This window comes from Cricetulus griseus, chromosome 2, assembly GCF_003668045.3.
Source record: "Cricetulus griseus strain 17A/GY chromosome 2, alternate assembly CriGri-PICRH-1.0, whole genome shotgun sequence".
Taxonomy (NCBI): Eukaryota; Metazoa; Chordata; class Mammalia; order Rodentia; family Cricetidae; genus Cricetulus; species Cricetulus griseus.
The window spans coordinates 417148108-417162659 of NC_048595.1; the positions used below are offsets into that span (position 1 = coordinate 417148108).

Consider the following 14552-nt stretch of genomic DNA (forward strand, 5'->3'; position numbering starts at 1 on the left):
CTGGGGTTAACTGGCTTGATCCTGGCCAACAGCCAGCACAGGACCAAACCAGTTAACTTTCTAGCATGGAGTGGGAAGGGGCTCATGAGCCACCACCCCTAAACTGGGGAGCTAAGGACAGTTGCTGGCTTCTAGGGAAAGGAAAGAGTTTTCTTTAAGGATGTAACTCCTGGTAGTTGACCATATTCCAGTGGATAGCTCCACACCCATGAGTACATGGGGCAGCACAAATTAGAAGGCTGTTTAAAACAAAGGCATGCACTTGAGGAAAAGGGCAAAAGGAGTTAAGGGTGAATATGAAATTCTGGAAAAAAATACTATTTTTTTTTTTGCCAAAAGAACAAGATTTTATTGATCTTTAATGGAGAAAACCAAATTTGCCAACTGAACATGAGGATTCAAAATGACTTTAGACATTAAAAGTTAACAATGGGGATTAGGGGGAGAGGTGGTTCAGTCTAACAGGATCCTGGTTCAATTCTCATCCCCCACATGCAGAAAACGATTCTGCATGGTCATGCTGCAGACACCATACACTAACAACTCTAATGCTTAACTCTGGCTGAGACTGACCAGGACCAGGTCTCAGGTGTCCTCACTCAAACTCCCAAGAAGCCTGGAGTTCCCACTGTAGCTGGAACTAGAGTTAACTCTCCCCACCTAGTGTCTGGACAGTGAGTGAACACTCAGGTCTAGAACAGGAACAGAAGATTTTTCAGGGACAGGTGCTCCCAGGGGAAAAATACTATTTTTAAAATGAAGTTAAATCAAATGGCTATCCTTTGCCTCCCCTCCCTGCTCTCTTACAGCCAACTTGAAATCTATTGCCATTACTTCCCCGTCTGCATTCTTAACTCAGACCTCTCATCTGAGCCAAGTTTCAGCTATCATTTGGCTACCTACTCTACTATTTCCAGCTCAAGCTCTGTATCCTGACTTGCACAGCAAGGAACTCAGGTATGAGTCTTTTGATGCCTCTCCTTTGTCCCTAGCATCATCATCAGTTTGAGTCTTTTTCTAAAGATGAGTTCTCAGTGTACTCAGGCTGGACTCCATCAGACTTAGAATCTTCTGTGCCAATCTCCGAGGAGCTGCCACCACACTATTAGGTCTTCTTGCTTTCACATGGAAAGCCTGGGGTCTCAGCACTGTCAACAGCATTACAACACCAGACTTGCTTTTTTTACAGCTATAGTTCATTTTAAAATCTAAGCAAGAATGGATCCATCAAATCTCATCAGTTAGTTCCAGGACTTAGAAGAGCAGCAGCTGGGTGAAGATACAGCTCACTGATAAGGCACTGGCTATCACATGGGAAGCTCTAGGTTGGTTCAAACCCCAGCAAAACACACACACACACACACACACACACACACACAGAGAGAGAGAGAGAGAGAGAGAGAGAGAGAGAGAGAGAGAGAGAGAGAGAGAGAGAGAGAGAGAGAGAGAGAGAGCATCCTGAAGTAAAAAGCAGGTTTTTAATCAGCCATACAAGCTGAAGACATGCACAGTGCACTGCTGAGCATAATTCTCTAGGCCATAGCAAATGTGAATCTCTTGCTCATGTTGGTTACTGTACTGACACCCTGAGCACTGTTGGTGCTTTTGGTCTCAAAACATTACTATTTTTAGGGAAGTAAGATTTTAGAATATGCCTTAAACATACATTGATTAGAAACCAAATTCTAATTATACATGCATGTGCACGTCTATGAAGTGAACATGTGACTTCGTGGTTGCTATTTTTGCTTGGGACCTTATGTGCCCCACAGAATAGTTCAAAGTTTCCCTCAGCAATGAAAGATAAAGCAAGCAGTGAAAAGTTCCATTTACAAAACCTTGACAACTCAGTTCTGTGATGATACCAAGGTTGAGGACTTCTTTGGTGATACTGGGGACTGAATCCTGTGGCTTCCACAAACTAAGTCTCTGTAGTGGTTATTTTTTGCGTTTTGTTTTTAACTTTGGGCACATACCGTGAAATTGTCACTGTATTTTTTGAAGCTATAAACATGAAGGAAGAGACAGGCAAGTTGGTACAAGTCTGTGACAGTAGCATTTGGAAACTGAGGAAGGAAAATCATTAGTTTATCACCAGCTTGGGAGACATAAAAGACCAAGAAAGAAGCAGGAAAAAAAAAATTCGGAGAAATGGCTTCTGGTTAAATGAAATAGATTTGGATTGTAACAATTCCATTGCAGCATACAATGGTTTCAAACTCAGCTTGTTGTTGGATTTCACAATATATATAGCTGAAGTCAATTTGGTCCTAACTTGTTAGGCTAGCTATAAAGATCTTGAATATATATCTCCCTAGAATTGCTTATTTAAAACAGACAACTGAAAACAACACATTTAAAGAAAGGGGGAGCTAAATTTGATGACCTATGTCTGTAATCCCTCTCCTTGGCTGGCAGAGACTGAAGGACCAAACATCCTTGAGTCAAAGGCCAGCTTGAACTATATAGTGTGTTCCATGCCAGTCAGAGGTACATGGTAAAATTGTGTCTCATAAAAACAAAACTTAAATGGGTATAGAGGCTCCCTGGTGGAATGTGGGAGGCTGAGGCAAAAGATTTGCAACTCCAAGAACAGCCTGGCCCACACACTGTGCTGCAGGCCAGTCTGGGAGGCAGAACAGACCCTGTCTCAGAGAACAGAAACAAAGAAGGGAAAGTACTTACCTTACACCAGAAGCTCCCATCACAGGCAAAGGAAATAATTAGTAAAATCAAGGCTACTTCACAGCAAGATTTATTAATACATCCAAAAGAAAGAAAGAAAAATCATTTTGTCACACTATATACAGATAATACATACAGTGTTTTTATACACATATTACATCAGTTTTTACACAAGAAAAATATACATAAAAATGTAAACTTTTGTATACAAAAACCCTTAAACAAATTAAACAAGGACCAGATAACAAAAGGAGACCAATCCATTATTATTTCATCAAATTTTTAAAACAGTAATACAGTACATTCATTGAGATATATATATGGAAAATGTGAACCATCTCTTCCTGTTTAAAGGGAAATCACAAACCAAAAGCCCCTCATCTCCCCAAATGTGTCTGTCCTCCCCAGCAAAACCACAGCCAGCGCCACCGATAGGCCTTTCCAAACCCTGCCGGCCTCCTCTACGCTCTGCAGAATAGCTGCTCCCAGTGGGCGTGCCTGGAACTAAGTGGCAGCCGTGACACAGACATGAGAGAAAATGCTTGGTTTGTAAGTCCCCTTTAAGCAGCTGCCCTCCTGTCCGTGCTCTGAATGTATGGCATATGAAGCATACTGTGTGCCAAGGTGAAAGAGAACACTGAAAAGAAGAGCTCTCGGTATGGCTAGTCCTTGCTACCGTGCAGTTACTTTGTAAAAAGACATTTGAAAACTCTCTATCCTGCCTGTCCTTTGCTGGTTTCCAATGGCTACCTCACCTTTGATTTCCCACTGCAACTTGGTTTTAATTTACACTTGGGCACTCTGGTTAGTACCATACATCTGCCAAGAGGCTTTTTGTTAAAGGCTGTTCTGATATCAGTTCCAGCGAGCTACTCTGTGAAATCTGTTTCCTTAGGAGTACCCTCACTCCACTCCCCACCTGACATAGCATTTAGGATTACCTATCCATCTACCTTTCTCTCCCTCTAAATTCTCGAGGTATGATCTGCTGCCAGCTCATCTCAAACCAAAACAGTATTTAACAGTTTTGACTTAATGTTCTTGCTTTCAGTACGGAAAACTGATAGATGAATGAAAAAGATACCTTGTGGGGAAGGACAGTAAGAATTTAATATAATGCCAAGTACATGCAACTTAAGAGTTAAGAGCTCTTTCAAAAAAAAAGAATTCAGTAAGATCTTTAAATCAAACTATGCAAAATAAACTCTGCTTAAGACAGCATCATGAGAACAGTCTTCTTTCCAAGGTGAATTGTGAACAAGGCAGAACAACGGCTAGAGATCTAGTTCCTTGAAGCAAGAGAGGGGTCAGCTTCCCCCAGACAACATGATGGAAATGAGCATTATTCATTAATGAAAGGAAGAGGCAGACTGGTGAATTAAGTTGATCAAGGAGATGGTGAATGACACACACAAATGGCAATGTTAGGATTGCTCTGAAACTGAAATCAACAAGCTGGACTGTGGTATGTCACTGTTTCAGAGAGAGGGGAGATGCACAAAGTGCCCCAAGTGAATCTCGTCTCTCCTATGCAGATGGTATTTTTAAAATGACAGTCTCCCTTTCAGTTATGCAAACATAACAATAAAATGAATAGAAAGCTAAATAAATAGCATGAGGCTGACTTTAGATGAGACCTTTAAATGTTCTTTAAATAATTTTTGATAATGTATTTTAAATCATTACATACAACTGCCATTGCAGTGGCAATATTCCAGTAGGGCAGCATTTTGCTAAATGTAAAAGATTGCCATTTAGAACTCATACATATACATGTGTATGTACAGTTATATCAACAATATTTATATACATATATATCTAGAGAGCAACATTCCATTGCCTTTGAATATCTCTATGTCCACTCCCACAGTATATCCTGGAGACATACTGTGTGAGCATATACCAAAGTATATGTACACATGCGCCAACATGTATGTATATACACTTCATCTGTGTGTGCATAAGAGCTTTAAAGGCACGATATATAAGGGTGCAAGTTTTCTAGAGAACTGTGGCAGAGTTAAAACTGAATGTCACAACTGTAAGGAAAGTCAAAAGGAAATCTAGCAGAATTCATTACATGGGAACTCATTAGAGCATTTCAACATGAAAAACATGAGTCAGAATTCAGGAGGCCTCCACATGACTTTGTATACTGGTTAAAATTCAAATGGTAAATTTATATTTAAGACACAAAGCAAATCAAACTATTTAAATGATAATAAGGGTGGAAATACACCTACTACTACTATCAATCATCAAGTCATAATTATGGGTATTTTTTCTTCACTTTAAGTAAAATACTGCAAAGTTCCCTAAGTTAAAAAAAAAAAATTAATGGTTTGAATGTTGGCTTTTTATTTTTGATAACTACCCAATTCTCAAAGAAAATATGACTGAAGGCTGTATACTGCGGGGGACTGTCAGTGATTAAGGAATGTGAAAGCAACAGTCAAGATATTCATGCCAAGGCTTCTAGCGAAAGAACTGAGTTGGGAATAAGGGAGTGGGGGAGACATGTGGCTCAGCAGGGGCCCTGCAAGGCCACCCTCGGGAGTCCGTTTCCAGCATTAGGACGATAGACAACTCAACAAAGATGTGTGACTGTTAATGAGAAACTAGCTAGCAGTCTGAGGAATAGTGCAACTGGTGAGAAAGAAGAAATTCATTTGTGACCAATGTAGTCTGTAATTTGTGACTGCAATCCAAAAGATTTTTATTTCAGTATGCTTGATGATGTACTCTAGACTGTTGTCACTTTCTCGGGCTTGCAGAATAATCCAGAATTTCCCACAGATGCATAATCTTGCTTAGCAAAGGCTGTAAATCTATTACACACACACATTTTTAGGGAAATATATGTATATAGCTTTATCTATACACACACATATACATACGTGTATATATAGATTTATACAAATGTATAAATAAACATAATACTTTTTAATCTTTCCATTGACAAGGCAAGTTCACATTCAGCAAAGTGCCACCACAGCCCATATACACATCTCTGTACAGATATACACAAAGGTCTGTTCTCACCCTTCGATGAGGGGGAACTAATTCTAGCAAATTCCATTAACCAGCAACTGAAGGGAGAAATGACATCAGTACAAACTCCCTCCTTTCATTTGCATGCATATGTACAAGAAATATGCAGATTTCTTAAAATCCAAAAGCAAGAGTGAATGAAACAGGGAGATGCTACAAAAATACAATCGTAAAAAACAACACAGAAAGCTTACCCAGGTTTTGACTGAATCTAAGATGAAGTAACTGAGGCCTCAAAGACAACTACCAACCCAAATCTGTTCTTGGGAGTTGTTCTGACATATCCCTAAGCAATAAGTTTTATCGATAAATGTGAGGGGAGCACGTGGCTCTAGTTGACTGTCTCAGACCATCAGATGCTCCAGGAAAGGATGCACGGCAAAATGACAAAGCTCAAAGTACAGGAATGTATCTTTCTGTTTAGTTCCACATGAATCAGGTAAGCATCAAGGGGAGCATGATTTTTCCTACAGCCAAAAGATGGGAGCTGCAGTGCTACGCTCCATATAACCAATGGCACAACCCAGTTCTAAAGGATGTTTTGCAAAGAACTAAAATAACACCAGCTTTGAAATAGATACAGTGAAATGAGCCACCAACTCCTCTAAAACAAGCAGCCCCTTCAGAAGCCTCCTAACCAAGGCCTAGGTTTTCTGAATTTGACCAAGAAAACATCATAATACTTTATTACTTGGAATATAAAGAACATTTATTAGACATAAAAATGTTTCAACAAATCTGTGGTCCCATCACATCAATAGACAAATAAGCTGTTATCTAGGTCTGTCTCTCTCTTATTTTATGCTCATAAGGATGAGGCTGGTCTTAGAATCTGCTTTTTCTCATGTCACTTTAAAAACACCGTAAGTTAATTCAAAGGTTAAAGGAAAATGCACATGATATCAGAGCTAGCCTTTGAACATAACATAGCAAAGAATATGGCATGGTTATAAAAGAGAAACAATGGGAAAGTAACTGTAATATCCTCAGCTAAATAAATCATATTTCTATAATACATTCGGTTACCTTTCTATTTTATACAAGCACACATTCATATCTCACACACGTGCCCCCAACGTATATTTTTGCATGTGTGTAAAAACACAGACACATACATGCACACAAGTAATTTACCTCTATTTTTAAGTCACAGTGGGAATTCCTTAGTGAGGAGGGGAAAACGTTCCTGAATGAGACACTGAGAACATCTATTTATTAATTTCTCTATTTTACTTCTCAACTTACAGAATAAACTGTAAATTAAAGAATAAATCCATAGGAAATAACAAAGGTCTTAAAAACTTAGTTTACAAATTCCAGCTACAGTAGTGGGAGTTTTACTGGATCTATTTGCTTCTATTTACCCTGTAACTAAGTGTCTAGCCATCGTTAAGTGTAAACCACAGATCATGTACTAAAGAACATGATTCTCAACAGCTCTATGAATGATAATAAATGGTCTAAGGGTGTTCTACATTTTGAGGCCCCAGGTTATCCTTTTCTTTATATATCTGCAAGGTAGCAAAGGATAGCTATACACCTTGACACGGCAGAGATCCAGTGTAAAAAGGTGCGTCACTAGTTTGTTTTGTCAAAAATAAAAATAAAAAGAAGAAGCTCATATATAATTTTTAAGCTATTAAAACACATAGGCAACATAATTCATTACACTCAATACAGCTTTAGTATAAAACTTATAATTTATGAGGTGATGTTAATAGCATAAATTAATATACCATTTCTCTTAAAATCTACAATAAGTATTCTGAAAGCTCATTGGGGAAGGAAGTTTTTAAATAAAAGTTTTAAAGCTGTGCATGATGGGAAAGGATTCTGTATGCTGAAGCTGAGATGAGAGCCTGAAGAAGAAAGGAAAAAGTCCTCGGCGAGATACCACGGGCTATGAAACCAAATGCTTTCTCTTTCTTGAGCTCTCATCAATGATGAGTCACCTTTAGTTTCTTTTAAACTATTTTCTTATTTTAAAAACTGCCCTAATTTCCGCAAGGAATCCCTGAGACATACTCAACACTATACAGTGAGAAGAGCTATCACTGTTGAGAAGAACTGATTCAACCCTTTGGAACAGAGGCACACACTGTCAGCAGGTGTCAAGCTCTCTACTGTGTTAGCACTAACCCGCTGGAGCGCCCGTACCTTCATGATACAGGCTGGAGTCATTTGGGGGCAAATCAGTCTATTCCCCAAGGAAAAACAATGGTGTGGCCTTGAGCTGTACTGGTGCCTTCTGCCCTGCGTGTTGAAACGTTTTCCATGGGGAACTTGGGGTGCATATAGAGCTTAGGTCAGTGGTCCCCAGCTTAAAAAGCAAACAAACAAACAAACACATAAGAACAACAACAAAAACCAATGAAAAAAGATTATACCACTCTTGGGCCAAGATGAGTGCGGCTCACGTGTGTGCATGCGCACACTGCAGCACCGGGGATGAGCGTGCAAAACAGGCAGAGGAGGGAAGGAAGGAAGGAAGGAAGGAAGGAAGGAAGGAAGGAAGGAAGGAAGGAAGGAAGGAAGGAAGGAAGGAAGGAAAGAAAACATGCTGTCCCACTGGCCTTACAACCAGCTTTTGTCTTAGAAGACTGCTCTTCACACAAACTTCAGATCAGTCAAAGATCATCTTGGATCTGTTCTTCTAGCCACTCAACACATTACTGATGCTCTGGAACACGGGTAAATAAAGTCACGACACGTCTTCTCTCTGAAATGCCACATCTATTTTACTTGCTCCTTATCACAGTGTAGAGGGGAAAACTAACCAAGACAAACGATCCAAGTGAAAACAAGTGGCTCCCTAACCCTAACCCACAACTGCAGCGTTAATGACACTGGCTGTTGGAAGAGCCATGACTAACAACCAGAAGTTCAGCTCTTAACTCGCTGGCCAGGGGGATTGCTTAACAGATCTCCATCTGTGCTCTTCACAGAGACCGTATTATACACATTGTGAAAGACAGCGTTTAAAATATTCCTTTAATTAAAGTGTGATTTTTGGTTCCCGCCAGAATAAAATAATATGGGGACGCTTAATGAAGCCAAAACTATTAAGCAATCATTATTTCTTTTCTACTAGATTAGAGGGAGGGTTTGGTTATTTTTCAAGTTATTGAGAGGGGAAAAAATGAATAACTTTTCATAAGTGACTTTCCCCATGAAATAATTTTGACAGGAAGAAACCTTTACAACAGTGTGGGAGCAGTAATGAAAGAGATACAAAAGAGGATTCACTCCAACTGAACTCAAAGGTGTTTCCAAACTTCTTCATTATACTTCCAGAGTTGTACTTGACCATTCAACAAACCACTCTTAGATTATTCTACACATGTCAGCTACAGAATAGAATTTATCTTTTTAAGTCTAAGAAGAAAAGATGGAGAGCCTAAAAAAGTAAATACTTTTAAAATTCCAATGAATTCCAAACCTATGAAATAGTTTAGTGTTAATATCCTCACACTCTGCAATGTCAAAACAATGCATAACCATGCTCGGAACTCAGCTAGAGGGAGGCAGTGGCTTCAAAGAGGTGCTGCAGATGAAGCCAGCCCACCCACTGCTGGCCAGGATGCCAAGGCGCAGGGAAGACTGCAGGTCAGATTCAAGGAACACACAGTAAGGGCTTCACCTCTGTGTGATTCAATTCTAATGCCAGTTTATAACACACTATGCAACAGGCCAACAGAAAGAAATCTAGGTTCTTTCGTGTAAAAGAAACTGTATGCCCAGGATGCCTAGAGAGCAGACATGGTTTCCTTCCTAAACAAAGAACTGACTCTGCTGTGTGGATTGTGAGCATGGACTAACAATGAGCTTTGGAAAAGTTTTAGTGTGACTCACAAGAGGGGAGAATCCATAACCTTCAGGTGAGAGTCTGGTTTACTTGAAAAGATTAATCTTATAAATAGTTATTTGGCAAAGATAAAGTATTAGCTGTCCCTAGCCTTACACCACTAAAGATGGTAACATCAACTTTAAGGAATCTAAAACGATCACTTTCCAACTCCATCTCCAATGACTATATGATTCTCATTAAAGCATAATCTTCTCACGGAGGGGCACTAGACACACCACATTGCCTGCCAACATGGAATTGCTGTCATTTATGAAGCAGGAATACTTCACACGGTAGGCTCACTAGAGAAAGCAACCTTTGCTTATCAGCTATGCGATGATAACCACATAATTTTTCCATTGCATAATCTTTGTCACTTGGTGGTCTACCTGTAACTGCTATTTACTATCCTCAATTGCTGCCTAGCTGTGTAACCTACCAAGGTGTGGAAATTGCTAAGGCATTTTTACAGAAGAAACAAACAATGTCTTGAGTACTTTACTAAAATAACATTAACAATCAAAGGAGAGAAAGCCCATCTTCCCTTCAGATACCAGAGATTACAGTTGCTGACTATCAGATTCTCAGAGCACAGAATGCAATGCATTCATTATCTGCAGCAACTTCAAAAATTAAATCACAGTAACACAATCTAACTGGCCTTTAGAAATGGTCCCAGAGAACTGCAGAGACAGAGGGAGCCTTCACTGTCACTGTTTCTTATGTACTGAACACTATAACAAAAGCTAGCATCTATCTACCCCATTAGGACCTTGTGTAAGGTTTGTTTTTGATTCCAGTATTGCCTTACATTAACACAAGTGCTATGTAAAAGCTGCTTAATTTTTCTTTGCATATTAATACCCCACCTACTATTAAGCGACTAGAACTGCTTCAATAACTAGAAGAGAAACTAGAAGTGGATACCTCTGGGCTTATAGATAGATATTCTTCCAACAGGGGACTCACAAGAAAAGCAAGCTATAGGCTTGGATGTTAGTTCTGAAATAGAAGAAAGTGTACTTTCTGCTAATTATCCGGTCCTATACCAGTACTGCCCTCTCTTCAGCTATTGTCATGGGCATCTACACAAAAGCAAGTTTACTCAATATTTTTGGTGTGAAGCTATAACCGGCAACATTCCTGATCACTTCATGCCTTCTTACTCAAAAGCAAAGAAGGGCTTTTAAATGCACATAAAACAGAAAACTGCAAACAATAAAAAGGTGCAACCAACTGCAAACTCAGTTTTGACAACTAAAGAATTTTCAGCAGCTAATGTAGGGACAAAAAGGCAGTAACAGTCCAAATTGACTACCCATGACTTTCACTGTCAAAATGAGAGCTTGATAAGGAAGTCCAGGGCTGCTCTGCTTCAATCTTCAATTGATACACAATGGAGACAAAATAAATTTTCTGGGAGTACACAGTCATCTGGTGATTATTATGATGGGATTTGAAAACAGCTTAGCAAACAAAATGATACTTTTGAGGTGAAGTAACCACACATTATCATTTCATTACAGTGCACTGACATGAAAAAAGCTACTGATATAAATTCACAGGTGAGAAATAGTCAGAAAGCTGTTTCTCACTATTCAGGAGAGAAGTTCATGGTGATACCAAATATAATTTTGCTTTGTGACATAATTTATAATTTAGAAATTTCTCAATCTGCAAAAATGGCAATGCTATTAAAATAAATGTTCCAATTAATTAACATGATTTTAAAAAAAAGTAAATATATTACAAACATATTTTGCCCTCCCTCAATTCAATAAATACAAATTAGGGCATATCATGATTTTGTGACTTTCCCTCCAGAAGCTCAGGCACATGGTATCTGCATAATGCCTGCCCATCACCACGATTCCGTCACAAGATAGAGAAAGCAAAGCCTGCAACAGAAGGGACTGGCTAGAACTAGCATGGCATGAAGAAAACACACATAACAAGGAGGAAAAGATGTTCTGACTTTTACTTGTTAGGAAGGAATTATGATCAAACAGTCCCTGACAAAAGACTTACTGTACCACATCATTAATAGATATGTTGTCTTATTTTTTTAATATACATATGCAAATTAGATTGAACTCAGGTGTGAATACCCAATGGTATCCAAAGGGACAGTGAAACCTCAGCAGACAAGAGTAGACAGTGAAGCTCCGCCCTTCTCTGGAGGGAAGGCAGGCAAGAAGAAACCTCACACATCACTTCATAGTCACCAACTTACTGCACTAACCAATACAATTTTTACCCTAAAACCTTGGTACTTTAAAAGAATTTCCAAATTTACTGCACCTTAAGTACTTAAATTATTTTAAAAGCACCTAAGGTAAGTCAAAATTGTGTCTAATGTCCATATTCTGCTTTGAAAGAAACTTTAAAATGTGTGTCCTTCCGATATTACACATCACTTCACAACTGGTACACGGCTTCAGCACGTGTCCTCAACAGTTCACAAGTCTCACCAAAGAATCACAACTGTAAACATTTAAAAACTAGGAGCAAATGACAGACCAAGCAGGTCACAGATGTCATCTTTCAAACCTATCTGGTCTAGCCTGCTTTTTCACATCAAAATATTTTCTTTAATTACAATTTGCAAATGTGTTCCATGAGTGAGGGATTTTGAAACAAATACACATGGAAAAGGTATAGTGACTGTGAGACCCTAACCCTGAGCAGCCCTGTGGCCACTTGAGATTAGTTGCCATGACACTCCCTGTAACTGATGTGAATTCAGCCTTTTGTGGCTCCTTTCTTCATAGGCTAATCTCTAGCAAGAAAGGGCTGTGCTATCACTAGCAAAACACCCCCTCCCTATTCAGGATGCTTTAGTCAACTCAGCAAGAAAGAAGGACCAACCTTGCTAGGTATGAGGCGGAAGGAGCGAAAAAGAGCCTTTTTCTGGGAGAAAACAAAACAAAGCGAAACCATGACAGCTACGAAACACACACAGGGGTGAACACGCATTCACAGGCAGTCAAGAGACGATTTTCTTTTCAGTTAACCACATCACAATTAGGAATGGCATCCAGGCCTCACCACGGTGTTTGGCAGGTGGTGCTACGTCAGAGCTTTGATTTGCCTCCACACACCATCTGCTACACAGGATCTCAATAGGACCACTCTATCTAGAACAACCTATGTAAAAACCTGGCTAGAGAATGGAAATCATTGATCTGAACACTAGGAAATAGTAAAGGGCACTGGTAATCTGAGGTATCTTCCACTTCTAGGACTTGCTGAAAAAAAAAAATCAATCCTATCCAGTCACTGTGCTGAGCCACCAGAGAAAACCGCCAGGCCGAGAGGACCCGCCAGGAAGGAAAGAGCACCAGTGCTGAGGAGCACATGTGAACACTGACGCAAGGTCCACTCCACGGCCACTTGTTGACTGGGAAGGGGGAGTCCCGCTAATCCCCGCTGTTACTTTTAAATCTTCTGTAGGAAAAGAGGAAAAGGGTGCAAAAGAGGAAACAAAGATAGAAAACACCAGGTTCCACCTGCCTGCAAGCACACAGACTCGCTCAGTTGGGGGTGGGAAAAGGGGGAGATGCATTATTGGTACTTGTAGCCGTGGCACCTGTTACTGTGAAGCCTGTAGGAGGGGCTATCGAGCTGTGGCTGGGCTGCAGGTCCTTAGGAATGCCACTGTGAGAACTCAGCTGGTGGCCGAAGGCTGCGCTGAACTGCGGGAGTTGCTGCTTGGGAGAGGTGGAGGCCATTAGTTCAGCGGAAGGCCCCATGCCACTGAAGCTGGTCTGTGGTAACCCCGGAAGCACACTGGAACTGCTTGGGGTAACGGTGGCGAAGGCAGGCTGTGTGGTCTCTGAGTTGGACGTGGTGGGTGGCGTGGAGAGGGAAGTGGAAAGAAGGTGTCCATCCGCGCCGAGGAGGTTGCTAAATGCAGAGGGATCGCCAAGGTTGACGGGGAGATTCCCCCAGTGAGTTCTGGGGTTGACCACTCCTCCAAGTGGCACCTCAAGCTGGGTGGGGAGCAAGTGCTGTGCCATGATGGGCATCTCTGCTGAAAAGGTAGCTGCCATATTATCACCAGAGTAAGATGTGTGGGGAGAGGTGATATGGTCACTGTAGGGCGACGGCACATGCTCGCTATCATAATGGCTTCCATGGGGTGAGGAGTGTGAATGATCACTGCTGTATTGCTGTCGTGAGGTGATTAGGTCATCTGCCTTGCTCAGCAGCTGGGCAGGATGTGGCCTCTGGGAGGCATGGCTGCCATCATGAAGTCCATGAAACTGTCCTGGGAAGGCTCTCTCCCCAAGTGCACTCTGGCTGAGCAGAGTGGCAGAAGTAAGGCCAACGCTGGCTGGGGCAGAGAACTGCCCCTGGATCTGCCCTGCCAGGGGTGTGGGTGGGTTAGACAGGGTAGCAGAACGGAGGAGGTTCTCGTCCAGCTCCAGACTGGAAAAGCTATCGTGTACTATACGTCCATTCAGTAGCTCCCCTAGGTCCGTGTTTACTTCTCGGCTCAAGGACTGGATTCCCGATGCATCAGTACCCGCCGAGAACACCCCCATTCCTCTATCTGACAACCCCTGAACTGGCACACCATCTGACTGGGTAAGTACCCCAATTGTACTCAGGCACTCGAGAGAAGTTACAGCTTGCAAGGCCCGCTCAAGCTCCTCGGCTTCTTCGGTGGTCGGGAGGAGGTCTCCATTCTTTCCTGCATCAACCAAAGCCGGCAGTATCAGTAGAGCTCATAGCTGACTCACAAAGCAAAAGTCACATGTCTGAGTGCTTTAAACACTCTCCTATCACAAAAGAGTCCTTGCCTGGCTTGATGGCACACACCTTTGATCCCAGAACTAAGGAGGCAGAGGCCGATGGGTATCTAAGTTCTAGGTCAGCCTGGTCTACCTGCTTCTGCTTCCCGAGTGCTGGGATTAAAGGCACACACCACCATCAACCAGTGAAAACAGGTTTCTTATAATGGGAT

General features: G+C 41.1%; 1 protein-coding gene across 5 annotated transcripts in view; it reads right to left on the bottom strand.

Moving 5' to 3' along the window:
- Positions 1-2739: 2739 nt before the first annotated feature.
- Positions 2740-14552, bottom strand: part of Ino80d (INO80 complex subunit D) — a 68268-nt gene continuing 56455 nt past the window's right edge. For all 5 annotated transcript variants that reach the window (XM_027397050.2, XM_027397051.2, XM_027397047.2 and 2 more), the window contains exon 12: positions 2740-14279. In XM_027397050.2, the coding sequence (XP_027252851.1) occupies positions 13117-14279 (1163 nt within the window). In that variant the 3' untranslated portion in view covers positions 2740-13116. The remainder of the gene's footprint in view (positions 14280-14552) is intronic.